This window comes from Eptatretus burgeri, chromosome 17, assembly GCF_056783735.1.
Source record: "Eptatretus burgeri isolate ZD-2024b chromosome 17, Ebu_testis_v1, whole genome shotgun sequence".
NCBI lineage: Eukaryota > Metazoa > Chordata > Myxini > Myxiniformes > Myxinidae > Eptatretus > Eptatretus burgeri.
The window spans coordinates 43069037-43088200 of NC_140977.1; the positions used below are offsets into that span (position 1 = coordinate 43069037).

Here is a 19164-nt window from a genome sequence, read left to right on the forward strand (position 1 = left end):
AGAATATTAAAAAAAACAACCTTGGGTCCCGTGTACTTTAGGGCGTTCGAGTGGCTTTAAGCTTTTTTTTTGAAGCAGAGGCTCCTCTGGAAGTGTTGTCCTGGAGCTAAGAATTGACCGATACGCGCGTCATAAAAATGTGGTGCCTTGCCTTTTTGGTAGTTCAGTTTGTGCATCCTCAATCGAAAATGTATTGAGCACATTAATTGTTACGACATAGCGCATCAAAAGTGACGCACACACGCGCGCACACACTCCTCCAACGATTATCCTTGCGCAGAATGAAATGAAATTATTTTTATTATTTGATCGACACTACATACATTTCTACAGGTTATTACCCCACACACGTGAAGCGAAATGTGGAGTTAAGCAATCGGTTCATTTCTGTCTGTCTGTCTGTCTTCACAAACGTAAGTTCAGCGAACCTGTAGTTTAGCAGTATACTTCAGCTCTGAATTTGTCCCAATCGCACGTGCGCAGAGACGAGTGAGAACTTTTTTATTTTTTTTTTTAAACTCTGCCTGTCTGGCAGTGAAACAAAATTGAAAATCATTACAAACAGGAAACTTACTGTTTTTAGAATGTCATGAAGGACACAAACAACAGGGACGAATAACTAAATTAATGTGTTCGATGAGTTGGTGAAATAGCCACTGTGTCAACGGTGGTAAATTCCAGAATAAATTTTTTATAAGACGTTTACAATCCTTATTTAATTTCAATTGAATTAAATACTGAAGAACACAACTCTCCTTCCTGCTGCTTCCAAAAACCTCCAGTTTTGCAGCACTTGGACATGTTAAATGTGGTGGTGTATAAGGCTGCTTCAACAGCACGAAACTTCTGGGGTTTTTTATTTTTAATATGACCTTTAAAATAACATCATCATTTTGTTTAAATTGAATTATATACTTCAACACAGCGTGGGGTAAGGTTTTCTATGAACTCTCTCGGTATGTTTGAACCGTCCATCCATCCACTGGGACCATACTCTGTATCGAGTGTCGGTGCTGCCAAAGCAGTCTCCCAGGCTATTGGGCACAATCCTGGACGGGTCACCACTCCGACACAGAACACTCGAATGGCTCAATCATCCCAGCAAGCTGGTACTCGTTCTGCTGACCTCCGAAGGATAACAGGCAGAGTCATCCCACCTGCTATTAATTCAATGGCGAGGCAGGATTTGAACTCAGGACCCCAGGATCCCAAGCCCACCACCCTAACCATTAAGCCAACACCAAGGATAATATGTTATTAAGCAGACTTTCAAAAAGGTTCACTCATGTCTAGATTACGGCGATCATCCAAAATACAAGTATCCAGTAGAGAAGGTGAAGGAACCAACTAGTTTAGGCTTGATCGGTATCTCTCGGCTCGGGTTTTTACTGCTTCCTCACCACCCAAAAGGGTGAGCATCCTGTATGTCTTGTAGAGCATTCACTCTTCTATCCATTCGCCTTCACGCATACGCACGAATTGACTGATAAACTCAATTCCCTTTCAGTCGAAGCTTTACACTCGTTGACCATCACAGTACATCACCCATTCATGTTGACCCTCATGTGTACAGACCTTGCACTTGATCAATTTACCTGTACCACCACAAACTTTACATCCTGCTTCATGAGTTTCACAAAGGGAAACAATTGTACTTGTGACTGTCAAGTTGTGTGCTCCCAGCAGCTGGTGTTCTGCGCAGGCCTTGGGTTCTGGGACGAGTTTTGCAGAAAGAATACTGTCAGGCCAAAAAGGTACCTCACCATCTCATCTTCCAAAGTTACCTCGGCTCCCATCCGAAACTCACGCAGACGACCGCTGACTCGGCCTCTGTAAGGACCTTCTGACCACCTATTTCCCTTCTTTATTATTATTATTATTTTTTTTTTTTGCCCCAGGTTCAGAACCGTTTTCGCGTACCTCTGGGGACGAAGTTTTTCCGGGTAAAAGCAGAGCCCTGGGGTCGCAGGCCGACTTCACGAGCACCGACCACAACCGGGCAGCTTTGCGCCACCTCAACGCAGCCACCCTCCCATCAATCACGGACAACACCTTCGAGCTAACCAACATCTACAAAAAACACCTCGGCCGGCATCGGATTGCCGCTCTGCTGCTCAAGCACTGCATTTTCATAACAGAGTGAAAAGGAGAGAAAGGAGGTTGGACTCAAGTCTCGGGCCTTCAAGGTTCCTGGCTGCTTAAAAGGTCGAAAAAATATATATAATAATAATCTAGCACACTAACACCTCATGCAAGTCGATGGTGCTCTTAACGTTTGGAGTTGCTCAGTTTGTCCGTAACCTTGACCTACTACAGGATGGACCTTCTGAAATTATTCTCCCTGGTACAGTATTGATACACAACCTGTATTTATTAACTACCGGTACTACGTGTTGCCAATTGAGTTTTTGTCCGTTCCCGTCCCTCCCTTCCAGTTTGTACAAGGCTGGAATAAAACGTGCTTGAAACGTTTACCACGGCTTTCAGTCAATCCCAATATGGCTAAGACCTTGGAGGCAGTCTACAAAAACATTACGGAATCTTATCCGGCCTTTGTGCACTTCCAATCTCCCTCCCGATCCACTTCCGGGTTTCTCGACAGCTCTCCTTCCCCCTAAAGATCCAAATGGCTGAGGCTCTTGTACACGACCAAAATAAATGAATAAAGCAGGTTCAAGGTTGCTTCTCTCATCGTGTAACCTTTGTGCTATTTTGGAATCCTGATAAGCTATACTTGATGTAAATACACAACTGACACCTCTCGCACACATACCCTCCCGAGAAAAATCTGCCTTTTCCGAAACACCGTCAGCCTAAAAAATAAAAATAAAAAACCTGGAAAAGAAAAAAAAAAAACTTTATTGAAGCAGCAAGAATATCACCGGCACAACAAGAGGAGAGACGATAGAAAATATAAACGTATCAACCACACAACTCGAAAAGGTGCACAATGGTTGATACTTTCAATTTAGTGTTTCTGTTAAAGACTGACATAGTTCATGTTGGGTTAATGTCAAACATCTAATACAATGGCTTTTAATTGTGCATTTTGACAAAAAGATAGCCCAGCAACAGACCCTTTTGTGTTGATTAGAAGCTGTTGGTCTCCCGTCGCCATCTATCTGTCTGTACAGTGGAAACTGAACGAGTAACTTGTGGAGTAATCACCGTAGGTAGAGGTTTGACATCATGTTAATGTGGAAACTTTCCTCACTCATGCTCTGGAGTGCAGCAATGACCCTCAATCTTCTTGGAACCATCTCATTCCCTTTGTCACATAATTTTATACCCGCAACCCCCTTATCCCCGTGTTACCCTCCCCGCATTCCCTTTGTCCACACACCCCGCATTGCCCTGCTGCTCAACCGACACCACAAACGTAAAACAAACAGGAACACGGTAAACAAAACAGCAAAGAACATACCGGATTAATAAAGCGTTTACATCTTAGCCATCAATGTCAAACATCCTTTTATTCACCCTCCTCAAAATTATAACTCCTTTCATGTAACTTTCTCTCATCGCCTGCTGTAGCCCCCTTTTGCTTTCCCTTCACCCTCAGTGTTGTGGTTTGAGGGGTGGGGAAGGAAATGGGTCAGGGGTTAGAGGTGAGCCTGGCTGATCTGAAAAGTCGGCGGCCAAATGCTCATCGGAGCTGCTGCCTCCGGTGCTACCACTCCGGCTCACGCGAGACTGGGGGGGGGGGGGGTGGGGGGTGCGAGATAATAAGCAAAGGTGTATTAGCTGGGCAGCCATTTGAGCCGTATTTAACCACAGGTAGTTGATTGGTTCTCTCGAGCTCAAACTGTACCTTGATGGACGTCACTGTTGTCTCGACCTTTTCTTCAATAGATTTGAAAGCTGGCGAATTCCTGTGGTGAGAAAAGGGTGAACGAGGTGGAGTGGTAAGTTTGTCAAATCGATGAGGAAACTGTGTTGCTGGGAAGGCCCAACAGATACAATGTGGCATGATAAGAAAGGTCCACCAACAAGGCTCATTGTACGACATTCGGTCACCCGGTAACCTTAAACAGGGGCTATGGTGAAGGTCGCTTCAAGACGACCATCCAGGACAGCAGATTTGCCTTTGAACCATCTCGTCTGAGTTGGATGCCCGACGTGGCGATAAGCTGCCGGACCGGTCCTTCACACACATCGCAAAATGCGCCATCTGTCGGATGGGACATCAAGCTGTGGACCCGTCGACCAGCGTATATTGCTGGTGGACGTCAAAGATCCCACAGTGTCTTTCAACAAGAGTCGATGGATTCTAGCTGGCACTGCGAACCAATTATTCCCATCCTCATGCGCAGGCGTACCGCCTCAGCCATGCTTCAGTCTTGAGTCGGTGGTTAAAATTTGTAATCCAATTCAAGATGCAATCACCAACGTCAGACCCGAACCTTTGCTCGGTTTTTTTTTTTGTGTCATAATCAAACATTTTGTGTGCGGGCATAATCGTCAAATACAGCGGTACCTGATGGCAGGCAGGCCAATTACAGGCAGCACGAGGGAGCTGTCCGTGAGGATAGCATGAGGGGAAGAGAAAGGGTTAAACAATGCAAGGTTAAAATACTTAAAAACTAAAGAAAGCAATTAAATCGTTGCTTCCAAAGAACCATGAACTGTTGAGGTCCTCGGTGTGCAAAGTGCTGCCCGTCGTCACCTTGCTCTCTTCTATCCTCATGGAACCCTTCCGCCCCTTTCCCTTTCTGCTACCTGTGGTCTTTGTCTCCCCATTCCCCTTTCAACCTCTAATTGTCGAGCTGCTCCTGCATGAGCCGAGATGTCTGTATGCAAAATCCATTGTGATCAAAACAAAAACATTGCACTAATTAATAGTTAATTTACTGTTTGCAGACGCCCAAAACGTGTGATGTGACATCACACGTATCACAGCCAATCAGAGACCCGTGAAGGCAAGATACGACTGCCTCCACAGAAAATGATGCAAGACTAACAGAAGCTGCAGTTAATTGTAGCAATTGGTTCTTATCAGAAAGTCGTTGAGTTAAAATTGGAATCGGATAAGCTGGTTGTCAGTTTCAAAATCGGCCTTTACACTCGGCGCAGCCGCTCGCACCGCCATTTCATTTCAACACAGTCGGAGTGCATGCGCCAACAGGTGCACATCATTAGGTTACACTGCAAACACGAGATTGTAAAGCTGTACAAGTGGCAACAAGAAACTTGCTTATCCATTGATGAAGATTAACAGCAGAGTGTAATGGAGGCAAAAAAAAAAAAAAAAAATCACCTTACCCAAAAGGCCAAGCGTTATGCATCCTGGCAGCATGTGAGAAACAAAACACAGAGATTACGAAAACAGCAGCCATCTGGCGAAAAACACCGACCCTGTCGCTCTGGCCACCATCTCCAGAATTAAATTTGCATAATTCATGCAAAAAAAGGGAGGGAACCAAAATTGTTCGGAAGTACAACTTGCATTGTACTGGAGATATCAGTCTGTAATGGAGAGAGCATCCCCTCCGAATCTGGGAGGTCAGTAGTTCAAACCCTGGCCGAGTCAAACCAAAGACTTTTTTTTTTCTTTTTTAATGGTACATTCTGCTGCCTTGCTGTGGACGTGCAGCATCTAAAACGATAACAGCACGATAGGTTGGCATCCATGTGGAGGGAGGAGGAAATTCATTCAAAGGAAATGCCTCACTGGGTGCCCGTGAGAAAGGTGTTGCCATTGTTGTGACATCACTGGTACCCAGAGTGCTCTGGCACTTCCCCCAAGCTCAGTTGCTGTGATAGTCTCATCTAACGTGTGTGTGTGTGCGTGTGCGCACGCGCGCGCGTGCGCTCCGCTACGTGCCTTAAATCCTGTAAAAAAAAATAAAAGTAGCAGACGACCTTACTGGAAGGGACGCAACCTCCTGGAACACTGGATACCAAGGATGCCACGTTTTTCTTTGCAGTCCACAGAGCAATCAAGAAGTTAAAAGTCAGGCTGAGACACTCGGGCAATGGCAACCCCGAGATGCTTAATCTGTTTTAACAACGACGATCAGTCACCTTTTGGGCGATTTCACAAAAATACTACATCGCTGGATCTCACCTTACCATCTTCCCCCAACATATGTTTTCTCGGCGATCCAGAAATTCCAGTCCCTGTAACTTCCGGTGTCCAATCCGACTGCCATTAAATGTGACCGACTCTTGCCGCACGACAGATACAGGCCAATTCAATCAAAGGTACACAACCATCACAAATGGAAAACCAACGACCAGTGATTGATAGAGAAACAAATCATCCAGTAGTTTTTGTTTGGCTGCCAGCACTGGCAAGATAACTTGGAGATACGCGCACTCGCCTCAGAGCTGTTTAGCCTGGGTTGGAATCCCGACCCAGCTATAAACTGTCATCGTGGTGTTTCTCAGGCAGGGCAAAGCATCAATGTGTGCGCCGTCTCTCAACTGGTCAAGGCGGGTGTTCTATCGACAGACTTGCTCTGCAAGTGAGCAATCGACGGCATCCTGAACAAATTACAAATTCCTGCCCAAAATCACCGTCAATCAACCGTCAGACCTGGCCAATCAGTTTGTGAATGCCTGGAGCCAAAAATCCCAGCTGACCCAAGGTAGGATTAATCAAAACCCATCAGTTGGCTGTCAATAACATGCTTTGGTAAGTTCCATGCAATTCCGCAACAATTACTTGGTCAATACTGCAATGGCGACAAATTGCTGATAGAGCAGACAGACAGTCATGGTTGAGCGTACCGTCATAGCAATTAGACGATTCTCAGACGCTAACTGACCGACTCTTTGTGAACCAATGATGAATCATGTTTGTCCGTCTGAAATTTCCCCATTGCCGATCCGCACAATGTTGTTGATTCATTTTGGTTTGGGGCCGTCGGTTGATTATGGATGCCAAAGGGGGTGGGGAAGCCTGGTGTTGTCTCAGTAACGGTAACATCTTAGGGTCCCGAGTTTGAGCCCCTGCCATGCCGTTGAGGTAACACCAAGTGGGTTGATTTAACCTGTCATCCCTCCAAGTTTGGAAAAATGAGTACCAGCCATTCGACTCTCCTGCATTGGAATGGCGACCCGTCCAAGATTGTGTCCCCAAGCCAAGGAAAACTGCCTTGGCAGCTCTATGCATCTGAAGACATGAAAAGAGTGGTTCATCCTCTTCCTCTTCCTCTTCTTTGGAGGAGTGGGGGGTAAAATTCCATCATACTTATTTAATGAATGAGACTGGCCTGTGTATGGTCACTATAAAGATAAAATTTCAAACTCACTTCATGTCCTTTAAGTGCCGTCCAAGGACAGATCCCACAGTACTTAAAGCTTCGCTCGTTTTATGCCCAGCTTGGCTCAACGTCTCCTGGGTCTTCTTATAGCTGAGGAAGGAAGGAAGGAAGTAACCAGGGAAGAATCCATACTTTACAAATTTCCATTTCATCGATTCTACCTGTCAAGCTGTTTTTTCCCCATTGTTACCAATAGCTCATCACATATCACTTGGACAGAAAACCGAACTGGAGTTGCTGAACAAAATACCAACCAAATGTTTAATAACTTTGTGAGCACAAGAATGACAATAAATAACCACAAGCAGCAAATCTTCCCCAAGAAAAACAAGTCTCAACCTCGAAGTAAAGCTGAACACCATTCGAGTCCAGCGTCGCGAAGATCAACGGTCACTTCAACTCGATTCAAAACAAACACTCACGTAGTTGACTGTTGCACGTCCTGCCATCCACGGCTGAGTTGCTGCCGTAGCTCAGAAAGGGGAGTGAGGCCCAAGGTCTGACGGATCTCCGCTACACGTTGCTCCCTTGATACCAGCACCTGCCGTAAGGTCTGCACCTCCTCCTCGACCTGCGTGCAATGGATTAATGTGGAAAATGGTGATCACATAGCTCTCGGTGTCGAAGGTGGCGAGAGTAAAATGAATGGGAAAGAGAACGATGCAAGGTTCGAGTAAAAAGACCTCACCTTGGACAACTCCAGAAACAACTCCTCTTTCTCTTTCTCTGTGAGTCCGATCATCATCCTTGGTCCCTCACCCCCAGCATTTGGACCTTCACCCATGTCAGCCTTCACCTCTACACCCTCTGAGATCGACCCGAAATTTTCACCGTCCCCACCCTTGCTCGGAGAGGTCAGATTAACATCCACTGCAAGGAACGAGGGAAAGTGAAAGAGGAGGTAAAAATAAAATAAGAGGGAGAAAAGTGAAAGAGAAGGGGGGAGTTAAAGGGTGAGAGAGAGAGAAAGAGAGAAAGAGAGAGAGAAGGGTGAATGAGGGGTTGAGATGGAGGGAAGGAGAGAGGTAGTTAGGAGAGAGTAAGTAGGGGGGTAGAGAGCATGGAAGTAAGGGAGGGCAGGAGAGAGCAGAGTATGAGGGGTGGGAGAGAGTGGAAGTAGGGGGAGTGGGAGGTAAGGAGAGAGGAAGTGGGAGGCGAGTCGAGAGGGGGTGGGAGGCGAGTCGAGAGGGGGTGGGAGGCGAGTCGAGAGGGGGTGGGAGGCAAGTGGAGAGGGAGTGGGAGGCGAGTCGAGAGGGAGTGGGAGGTGAGTGGAGAGGGAGTGGGAGGCGAGTCGAGAGGGGGTGGGAGGCGAGTCGAGAGGGGGTGGGAGGCGAGTCGAGAGGGGTGGGAGGCGAGTCGAGAGGGGGTGGGAGGCGAGTCGAGAGGGGGTGGGAGGCGAGTCGAGAGGGGGTGGGAGGCGAGTCGAGAGGGGGTGGGAGGCGAGTGGAGAGGGAGTGGGAGGCGAGTCGAGAGGGAGTGGGAGGCGAGTGGAGAGGGAGTGGGAGGCGAGTCGAGAGGGAGTGGGAGGCGAGTCGAGAGGGAGTGGGAGGCGAGTCGAGAGGGGGTGGGAGGCGAGTCGAGAGGGGGTGGGAGGCGAGTCGAGAGGGGTGGGAGGCGAGTCGAGAGGGGGTGGGAGGCGAGTCGAGAGGGGTGGGAGGCGAGTCGAGAGGGGGTGGGAGGCGAGTCGAGAGGGGTGGGAGGGAGTCGAGTCGAGAGGGGTGGGAGGCGAGTCGAGAGGGGTGGGAGGCGAGTCGAGAGGGGTGGGAGGCGAGTCGAGAGGGGTGGGAGGCGAGTCGAGAGGGGGTGGGAGGCGAGTCGAGAGGGGGTGGGAGGCGAGTCGAGAGGGGGTGGGAGGCGAGTCGAGAGGGGGTGGGAGGCGAGTCGAGAGGGGGTGGGAGGCGAGTCGAGAGGGGGTGGGAGGCGAGTCGAGAGGGGGTGGGAGGCGAGTCGAGAGGGGGTGGGAGGCGAGTGGAGAGGAAGTGGGGGGCGAGTCGAGAGGCAGTGGGAGGGGAGTCGAGAGGGAGTGGGAGGGGAGTCGAGAGGGAGTGGGGGCGAGTGGAGAGGGAGTGGGGGCGAGTGGAGAGGCAGTGGGGGGCGAGTGGAGAGGCAGTGGGAGGGGAGTCGAGAGGAAGTGGGGGCGAGTCGAGAGGCAGTGGGAGGGGAGTCGAGAGGAGGTGGGAGGGGAGTCGAGAGGCGGTGGGAGGGGAGTCGAGAGGGGGTGGGAGGGGAGTCGAGAGGGGGTGGGAGGAGAGTCGAGAGGGGGTGGGAGGCGAGTCGAGAGGGGGTGGGAGGCGAGTCGAGAGGGAGTGGGAGGAGAGTCGAGAGGGAGTGGGAGGCGAGTCGAGAGGGGGTGGGAGGCGAGTCGAGAGGGGTGGGAGGCGAGTCGAGAGGGGTGGGAGGCGAGTCGAGAGGGGTGGGAGGCGAGTCGAGAGGGGGTGGGAGGCGAGTGGAGAGGAAGGGGGGGGCGAGTCGAGAGGCAGTGGGAGGGGAGTCGAGAGGGAGTGGGAGGGGAGTCGAGAGGGAGTGGGGGGCGAGTGGAGAGGGAGTGGGAGGCGAGTCGAGAGGGAGTGGGAGGCGAGTGGAGAGGGAGTGGGAGGCGAGTGGAGAGGGAGTGGGAGGCGAGTGGAGAGGGAGTGGGAGGCGAGTGGAGAGGGAGTGGGAGGCGAGTGGAGAGGGAGTGGGAGGCGAGTGGAGAGGGGGTGGGAGGCGAGTGGAGAGGGGTGGGAGGCGAGTCGAGAGGGGGTGGGAGGCGAGTCGAGAGGGGGTGGGAGGCGAGTCGAGAGGGGGTGGGAGGCGAGTCGAGAGGGGGTGGGAGGCGAGTCGAGAGGGGGTGGGAGGCGAGTCGAGAGGGGGTGGGAGGCGAGTCGAGAGGGAGTGGGAGGAGAGTCGAGAGGGAGTGGGAGGCGAGTCGAGAGGGGTGGGAGGCGAGTCGAGAGGGGGTGGGAGGCGAGTCGAGAGGCGGTGGGAGGCGAGTCGAGAGGGGTGGGAGGCGAGTCGAGAGAGGGGGTGGGAGGCGAGTCGAGAGGGGGTGGGAGGCGAGTCGAGAGGGGTGGGAGGCGAGTCGAGAGGGGGTGGGAGGCGAGTCGAGAGGGGGTGGGAGGCGAGTCGAGAGGGGGTGGGAGGCGAGTCGAGAGGGGTGGGAGGCGAGTCGAGAGGGGTGGGAGGGGAGTCGAGAGGGGGTGGGAGGCGAGTCGAGAGGGGGTGGGAGGAGAGTCGAGAGGGGTGGGAGGCGAGTGGAGAGGAAGTGGGAGGCGAGTGGAGAGGAAGTGGGAGGCGAGTGGAGAGGAAGTGGGGCGAGTGGAGAGGAAGTGGGGGCGAGTCGAGAGGCAGTGGGAGGGGAGTCGAGAGGGAGTGGGAGGGGAGTGGAGAGGGAGTGGGGGCGAGTGGAGAGGGAGTGGGGGCGAGTGGAGAGGCAGTGGGAGGGGAGTCGAGAGGGAGTGGGAGGGGAGTGGAGAGGAAGTGGGGGGCGAGTCGAGAGGCAGTGGGAGGGGAGTCGAGAGGGAGTGGGAGGGGAGTCGAGAGGGAGTGGGGCGAGTGGAGAGGGAGTGGGGGCGAGTGGAGAGGGAGTGGGGGCGAGTGGAGAGGCAGTGGGAGGCGAGTCGAGAGGCAGTGGGAGGCGAGTCGAGAGGGAGTGGGAGGCGAGTCGAGAGGGAGTGGGAGGCGAGTCGAGAGGGAGTGGGAGGCGAGTGGAGAGGGAGTGGGAGGCGAGTCGAGAGGGAGTGGGAGGCGAGTGGAGAGGGAGTGGGAGGCGAGTGGAGAGGGAGTGGGAGGCGAGTGGAGAGGGAGTGGGAGGCGAGTGGAGAGGGGTGGGAGGCGAGTGGAGAGGGGTGGGAGGCGAGTGGAGAGGGGGTGGGAGGCGAGTCGAGAGGGGGTGGGAGGCGAGTCGAGAGGGGGTGGGAGGCGAGTCGAGAGGGGTGGGAGGCGAGTCGAGAGGGGTGGGAGGCGAGTCGAGAGGGGTGGGAGGCGAGTCGAGAGGGGGTGGGAGGCGAGTCGAGAGGGGGTGGGAGGCGAGTCGAGAGGGGTGGGAGGCGAGTCGAGAGGGGTGGGAGGCGAGTCGAGAGGGGGTGGGAGGCGAGTCGAGAGGGGTGGGAGGCGAGTCGAGAGGGGGTGGGAGGCGAGTCGAGAGGGGGTGGGAGGCGAGTCGAGAGGGAGTGGGAGGCGAGTCGAGAGGGAGTGGGAGGCGAGTCGAGAGGGGGTGGGAGGCGAGTGGAGAGGGGTGGGAGGCGAGTGGAGAGGGGGTGGGAGGCGAGTCGAGAGGGGGTGGGAGGCGAGTCGAGAGGGGTGGGAGGCGAGTCGAGAGGGGGTGGGAGGCGAGTCGAGAGGAAGTGGGGGCGAGTCGAGAGGCAGTGGGAGGGGAGTCGAGAGGCAGTGGGAGGGGAGTCGAGAGGCAGTGGGAGGGGAGTCGAGAGGCAGTGGGAGGGGAGTCGAGAGGCAGTGGGAGGGGAGTCGAGAGGCAGTGGGAGGGGAGTCGAGAGGGAGTGGGAGGCGAGTCGAGAGGGAGTGGGAGGGGAGTCGAGAGGGAGTGGGAGGCGAGTCGAGAGGGAGTGGGAGGCGAGTGGAGAGGGGGTGGGAGGCGAGTGGAGAGGGGGTGGGAGGCGAGTCGAGAGGGGGTGGGAGGCGAGTCGAGAGGGGGTGGGAGGCGAGTCGAGAGGGGGTGGGAGGCAAGTCGAGAGGGGGTGGGAGGCGAGTCGAGAGGGGGTGGGAGGCGAGTCGAGAGGGGGTGGGAGGCGAGTCGAGAGGGGGTGGGAGGCGAGTGGAGAGGGGGTGGGAGGCGAGTGGAGAGGGGGTGGGAGGCGAGTGGAGAGGGGGTGGGAGGCGAGTGGAGAGGGGGTGGGAGGCGAGTGGAGAGGGGGTGGGAGGCGAGTGGAGAGGGGTGGGAGGCGAGTGGAGAGGGGGTGGGAGGCGAGTGGAGAGGGGTGGGAGGCGAGTGGAGAGGGGGTGGGAGGCGAGTCGAGAGGGGGTGGGAGGCGAGTGGAGAGGAAGTGGGGGCGAGTCGAGAGGCAGTGGGAGGGGAGTCGAGAGGGAGTGGGAGGCGAGTGGAGAGGGAGTGGGAGGCGAGTGGAGAGGGAGTGGAGAGGGAGTGGGAGGCGAGTGGAGAGGGAGTGGGAGGCGAGTGGAGAGGGAGTGGGAGGCGAGTGGAGAGGGAGTGGGAGGCGAGTGGAGAGGGAGTGGGAGGCGAGTAGAGAGGGAGTGGGAGGCGAGTGGAGAGGGAGTGGGAGGCGAGTCGAGAGGGAGTGGGAGGCGAGTCGAGAGGGAGTGGGAGGCGAGTGGAGAGGGAGTGGGAGGCGAGTGGAGAGGGAGTGGAGAGAGGAAGTAGGGGTGGTGGTGAGGTCAACAAATGGATGCTGGAAAGTCTACTGTATTATCAGTCACAACCACTGATGTCTGCACGAAGAGGGGAATCCACTTGTTCGCCATCTTTGTTCTCCCAAAACGAATGAATGGGACTGTTGATAACTTTTGAATGGGTGACTTCCACTTACCAATGAAACGTGATTCCTCATCTCCTTTGATCACGACGGTGTCGGTTTTTACAACCGTAAGCAGCACAAGATTTCATAAATACCATAACAATGCTTTTTCAACCCGAGAATGGAATAAAATCAAGTGGGAAAGTGAAATTTCCACCTTTAAGCAAATATTGTGTTGATGCAAAACAGGATTTTGTGTTGTGGGAGGAGCAACATGGCGGATGGAGCACTTCCGGTGGCTTCAGGACCGCCCGGCCAATGAACGTTAGGCACCCGATCCAGTTAATAGAGAGATCAGTGAGAAATGCACAACACGATGATGATAATAATTAAATAATGACTTTGTACCTGAATAAGGAAAAGGGGGTTTTTGAACCGACGAAACCAACAGACGTTATGTTGAGTAAATTCAGTGCAGGGAAATTTGGTAAAACCTGTAACTTTACAGTACTGTACTGTGGATATAATGTGTTTCAGTAAAACCAACGACATGAAGATTAAACAGATGGAAAATAATGAATAAACTCGTACAAGACGGTCGTGGATGGAGGCAAAATGTACAAATTAATGAAAGGCATCGAGAATGAAAATAAAGTTCGCAAAACGGTCGCCGACGAAATCCAAACCTTCCTGATTCTCCATGTTCTTCACAAAGATCCGATCCAGCTTCACCTCACGACGAAGCAGTCTTGGATTAACTTTGTTGGAGAAGTAACTAAAACTACACCGGATGAAGCAATAGAGCAGAGCACCGCAGGCGTGCTGAAAACACGCTCCGACGTCATGCGTCGTGACGTCGGCACGTGCGTCCTTGTGGCGTCGTGTCGTCACACGTTATGGCGTCGTATCGTCACACGTTGCGGCGAGTGACGTCATTGCAGAATACTGACGACTGCATTTGTTGCTCGTCAAGAAAAATTTAATCAAAATAATCTCCCACAACTAAACATGCAGCATTTAGTACCGACAAACGAAAACTACGCACGTCCAAATGAAAAACCGAAAAGTCGGACATCCACCAAGCTTACAATACACATCCGGATACGCAACTTCCGCTTGCACCGAATTTAGTTTATTTTTGTTTTTAATAATATTTAAATACGAAAATTACGAAGGATTTATAATGAAAACATAATAACAATAAGGTCAATTATTTTCTCATATGTCACAACATTTTTTTTATTATTGAGTAACCCTTATAATGCTGTTTTGCACAAGCAAAGAACCCGCCGTGGCGAACGGGTTAATGGAGAACGTGCGTGTGACGTCACTACGTTTACGATCCGCCATCTTGGATTACCAACAAACAACGTGAAAACAACACGTGGACCGAATCAACGTATTTATATTTCTTAAAATATGATTTTTTTTAAATGATAATTTTTTTGCGCTGTATCTCGTTTAGACAATCGTGTTGATTTGGGAATACTGGTTATATTATAGATTCGGTGTTAAGAATGTGATTCGAGCAGAAGCGAATCACGCCGACATGGCCACTACCTGGCGGACGAGTCACTTTGCGTGTCTGATCAGCATTATATTCCCTGCATGTGAGGAGAGATCTTACAGAGTGACCTACTTGGACAAGCACCCTCGGAAATCGGTCTTGTTCTTGCAAATTTGACAAGTACACGCTGAACCACGAAAAACAGAAGGCCAAATCGTGGCTCCGCGTCTGTCCTTCTCATCAGCTTTCCTTCTTCCAGGGTGTGAAAAAATTTTTGTAACTGGAGAGTTCGGAGAACACATTTAAACCGCACAATCTTGAGGAAAAAAAAGAAGGGGAGCAAAAGAAAAAAAAAAAGAGCGCCGAGCGGCAAATTTGATTGGTTGCGATGACGAATGACGTGGGTGCCGTAATATTTTGTCCAAATACAACCAAGCGGAAGGTTTTTTGAAAGTGACAATCAGGTGATTTGTGCTATACAGGTTCAAGTATATCATTCACTGGAAACAAAATAAAGATTTTAAAGGTTGTAAAAAAAAAAAATTAAAAAATTTGGAAGTTTACCGCCATTGATGCAACGACTTTTACACCACCTGATCGAACATGTTACATGAGGTTTTCGTGCCTGTTTTTTTTTGTCCTTTATGACGTCCTTAAAAACAGCAAGTTCCCAGTTTGGAAAGATTTTATATTTTGTTTGACTGCCAGACATGCAGACTGAGTAAAAATATTATCACTCCTCTGTGCATGTGCAATCAGGACGAGATTCTGTACAATCTATCTATAATTCCAGCAATGTCTGTGTCTGTGTCTGTGTCTGTGTCTGTGTCTGTGTCTGTGTCTGTGTCTGTGTCTGTGTCTGTGTCTGTTGTTTCTCGACAACCTCTGGTCCGATCTAATTGAAACTTGCCAGCTATATTGCTGGGGACCTGAGGATGTGCCTTTTCAAGGTTTGATATTAATCGGACAAGTGGTTCCAAAGTTATGGCCATTTATTTACCAACCAATGACAGGACACGTTGCTGCGGCCATTTATTTACCAACCAATGACAGGACACGTTGCTGCGGCCATTTATTTACCAACCAATGACAGGACACGTTGCTGCGGCCATTTAGTCACCAAACCAATGACAAGACACGTTGCTGTGGCCATTTAGTTACCAACCAATGACAGGACACGTTGCTGCGGCCATTTAGTTACCAACCAATGACAGGACACGTTGCTGCGGCCATTTAGTTACCAACCAATGACAGGACACGTTGCTGCGGCCATTTATTTACCAACCAATGACAGGACACGTTGCTGCGGCCATTTAGTTACCAAACCAATGACAGGACACGTTGCTGCGGCCATTTAGTTACCAAACCAATGACAGGACACGTTGCTGCGTAAGCCGGTGCACGCACGGCCGACGATGACGTCACGGCCCGTGCCAGTTACGATGGGGAAAGGCGCCTTACCGTGGCGTAGGAGTGGCAATGGTCAATGGCAGCGAATGTCATGGCAAGCAAGGACAAAGGGAGGTAAACTTGATTTTAATTTGGATTTTAATTAACTCTGTGTGTGTAAGTATCACAGCAGTTGTTACTTCAATGAAAGCGATAATTCGTGGAATGCATGTGAACATTCCGTACGGACACGCACCACTTCCGGATAGTGATGACTTTTTCTCGATTTCTTATGCGCATTTATAGATAAACACAATGCCCCAATACAGTCGTCGTTTACCAGAGCGAAGGAACGGCCTATGTGGTTGTTGTTTCTGGCACGCGGTTTGAAAGTTTTCTTTTGAGGGATGGAACGGACTGTGTGGTTGTTTGAAAGTTTTTTTGTTTTTTTTTGGTTTGCACATATGGCCACGCGAGAGCGAAGGAACGGACTGTGTGGTGTTTTGAAAGTTTTTTTGTTTTTTTTTGGTTTGCACATACGGCCACGCGAGAGCGAAGGAACGGACTGTGTGGTTGTTTGAAAGTTTTTTTGTTTTTTTTTGGTTTGCACATACGGCCACGCGAGAGCGAAGGAACGGACTGTGTGGTTGTTTGAAAGTTTTTTTTGGTTTGCACATACGGCCACACGAGAGCGAACGAATGGCCTGTGTGGTTGTTGTTTCTGGCTCGCGGTTTAAAAGTTTTTTTTTGCACGTGCGGCCTTGCACGTACGGGCACGTACTAGCTTCTCAAATTCAGAGCCATTTAAAGTATGGCGAAGAGGCAGATTTTGTGTATATTATCAAAATATAATATTCAATTAAAAGTCCAAGTCGTGCCTCGATCATAAAATGACGTTTTTACATCGACAGACAGACAAACAAACAGACAAAGTGAATCAATTGCTGAACCCCACTTTGTACACACGGGGAAAGTACAAGATAATTCACTCAACCTGGCCGCTTCCTGGGCATCCTCCACCATACAATGTCCTTCCTTAGCACACCTGAACTCATATCCACATACATGTCCTTTATATGCAGATTGATGGAGAACTGCTCTCCCCTCTGGCCTGGTGCTCCCTTGCCTCACACCTTTCTCAGATTGACGCCATGGAAACCAAGGTCTTCATGATTATTGAAATCTCCCATGATGAAGCTGAGTCTATGGGCTTATCACTTTGCCATCACAGACAGGTCGGTGCTCTCTTTGTCTTCTACCGTCTCCTTTCTGGTCTTGCACCCTCTGCACTTTCCATGCTTTGTCCCCCTCCCCTCCCCCTAATATTTCTGCAGGGCTCACATGGTCCAACTCCAACATCAACCCCTTCTGGTGAAACTCCCAAAATCCAGGATCACTGTTCACCTCGACTCATTTGTTCCTCGATCCTCCCTCCTGTGGAACCAACTTCCACATCATCTTCATTCTCATTCTTCCCTCCAGGTCTTCAAGACAGCTATTCACCATCATCTCAGATCCTCCCCATTCCAAAGCCATGATTGGTTCTACTCTCTTTGACACCAGCCCCACCCCACCCCAATAACTACTTCAAAATTTACAGTTTTCCAAGCTGAGAGTTTCCTTCTGCATCCATATTGTCTACCCTATGCATCCTCCCCTGCCACTTATTCCTCCCCACACCCATTGTTTTCCCAGGTCTCCCTCTATGTTCAACTCTTCAACCTTCAACTCTGCAGTTGGTGTTTCCCCCCTCTCTCAACTGTTCCTTTTGTCCTGTTGCGTCCTGATCCTTTCAATGTACAAGTACTAGCTCTTCTACGAACCTCGACTATGTAGTATCCAAAAAAACTAAAATGGTTGAAAAGTTAGTCTCGCTTCTGGACCTTGCTCTAGTCGGAAATTCATTCAGATCCAACGTATCGACATACACAAACTTCAGGACCAGCTTTAACTCCATTTGTTTGGCCATTAAAAAGCACGTAAAGCACAATAACTCAACCGATTGTGAATGGATGTTGCTTTGTCTTTTGCTTGTACTCTAATATGGCCACAGGGTTGTGTGTGTGTGTGTGTGTGTGTGTGTGTGTGTGTGTGTGTGTGTGTGTGTGTGTGTGTGTGTGTGTGTGTGTGTGTGTGTGTGTGTGTGTGTGTGTGTGTGTGTGTGTGTGTGTGTGTGTGTGTGTGTGTGTGCACAAATCGCTGATGTTACAAAACAGCATCCACAACCCACTTCCACGAAGGCTTTGGCATATTTTATTACCTCCACTACCGAAGGTGGACAGAGGTTGGTTTCACCCCTGTCTGTCTGTTTGTGAGCAGAATATCTCAAAAGGTTATGGATGGATTCAGACGAAACTTAAACACGTTGGGTGTGTGACCTGGACAAACTGATTCGATTTTGGTGAAGGTCTGGATACTATACTTTTAAAAAAAAATTTGCACTCTATGATATGATTCTTCATTCTTTACCGTTGAGTGATACGTCACCACTTCACGAAAAGTGATTCTTTACCATTGAGAGATAGAGCCAAAAACAATATATAGCATGTTATTTCAAAAAAATTGTGGACAGGTTTTGACAAAACTTGGTTTATGAGTTGGGTAGGTCCGTCCGTCCGTCCGTCCGGGCGTCAACATTTATAGCTGTGAGTGCGATAACTCATAAACTGTTTGCCATATCGATTTGAAATTCGGGTCACGCATGTACCACCTAAAAAGGAAGAACCCTGTTGATTTTGGGCGTGGCCGGATCCAAGATGGCCGACTGGGGCGGCCATCTTGAAAAAAATGTTTTTTGTAATAAATGGAAAACCACTTATCTGATTTCAATTATTTTTGGTTACTACGTTCCTCACCCCTGGGGAACTTTTTCGAGATGATGACCAAATGGTGTCTTGTTTCCAATTCACCTCCCTCATTATCTGGAATATGTATGAACTTTTTCAGTCAATGGTGGGGGATTCCCCATCTCTGATGGTATATTTATTGTATTATAATTGTTCTTGCTTGTTTCCATGTATATTCCCTCCCCGTGATAATTGCTTGTTTGTTAATTAATTATACCTGGGCTCAGGGTGAATTTTGGTCATCATGGTCATTCTTTGGTAATTAGGAAAGAGATGGCTGTGTGTCTCAGATAGACATGAGAATTCCGAGTTGCTGGCTGGGCGTCTCGGCAGGTATTTGTTTTTGAGACTTATTTATTGAAACATGCACTTGTACTTGTACTTGTACATATTTATGTGCTTATTTATTAAAATATACACTTACAATGACGTATTTTTTATATACATCTTTATATTGTTACGGATCTGTTCTCAGGGGTAAATGGAGAATCGGTTGTCATAGTTATTTCATCGTGCATGTTAGCATAAGTGTGATGTAATTACTGTAATTAATGAGATAGCATCGAGTCGTGTTCAGAAGTTCTTATCCTCCACTACCTGAGTGTCTATTTTGAAGGTGATTTTTCCCTTTTCCTACACTCTGTGACGTTCTCTGTATACGATCTGTCCATTTGTATTTTCCACTCACCTCACAGGATGGGCACATGATTCAGAAGCCCGCAGAGCGATCAGATAAGGGGCTC

At 50.0% G+C, this 19164-nt stretch overlaps 2 protein-coding genes across 9 annotated transcripts in view; one reads left to right on the plus strand and one right to left on the minus strand.

Annotated features, from left to right (window-relative positions):
* Positions 1–2472, plus strand: part of LOC147009905 (RB1-inducible coiled-coil protein 1-like) — a 118826-nt gene extending 116354 nt beyond the window's left edge. For 5 of the 6 annotated variants that reach the window (XM_085862415.1, XM_085862420.1, XM_085862416.1 and 2 more), the window contains 2 exons: positions 1684–1754; positions 1899–2472. In XM_085862415.1, the coding sequence (XP_085718541.1) occupies positions 1684–1754; positions 1899–2063 (236 nt within the window). In that variant the 3' untranslated portion in view covers positions 2064–2472. The remainder of the gene's footprint in view (positions 1–1683; positions 1755–1898) is intronic. The other variant, XM_085862419.1, reaches the window with a different exon arrangement.
* A 368-nt stretch (positions 2473–2840) lies between these two features.
* Positions 2841–13585, minus strand: LOC147009907 (tumor protein D52-like). 3 transcript variants are annotated; one of them, XM_085862421.1, is made up of 8 exons: positions 13366–13585; positions 7957–8138; positions 7691–7839; positions 7257–7358; positions 5263–5286; positions 4478–4516; positions 3812–3872; positions 2841–3693 (listed from the first exon to the last, which is right to left on the minus strand). In XM_085862421.1, the coding sequence occupies exons 1-8, from the start codon at positions 13379–13381 to the stop codon at positions 3559–3561; spliced, it is 708 nt and encodes a 235-aa protein (XP_085718547.1). In that variant the 5' UTR covers positions 13382–13585; the 3' UTR covers positions 2841–3558. The 3 variants fall into 3 exon arrangements, with proteins under 3 accessions (XP_085718547.1, XP_085718548.1, XP_085718549.1); XM_085862422.1 differs by lacking the exon at positions 4478–4516; XM_085862423.1 differs by lacking the exons at positions 4478–4516; positions 5263–5286 and having other exon boundaries at positions 13366–13584.
* Between the last annotated feature and the right edge of the window lie 5579 nt (positions 13586–19164).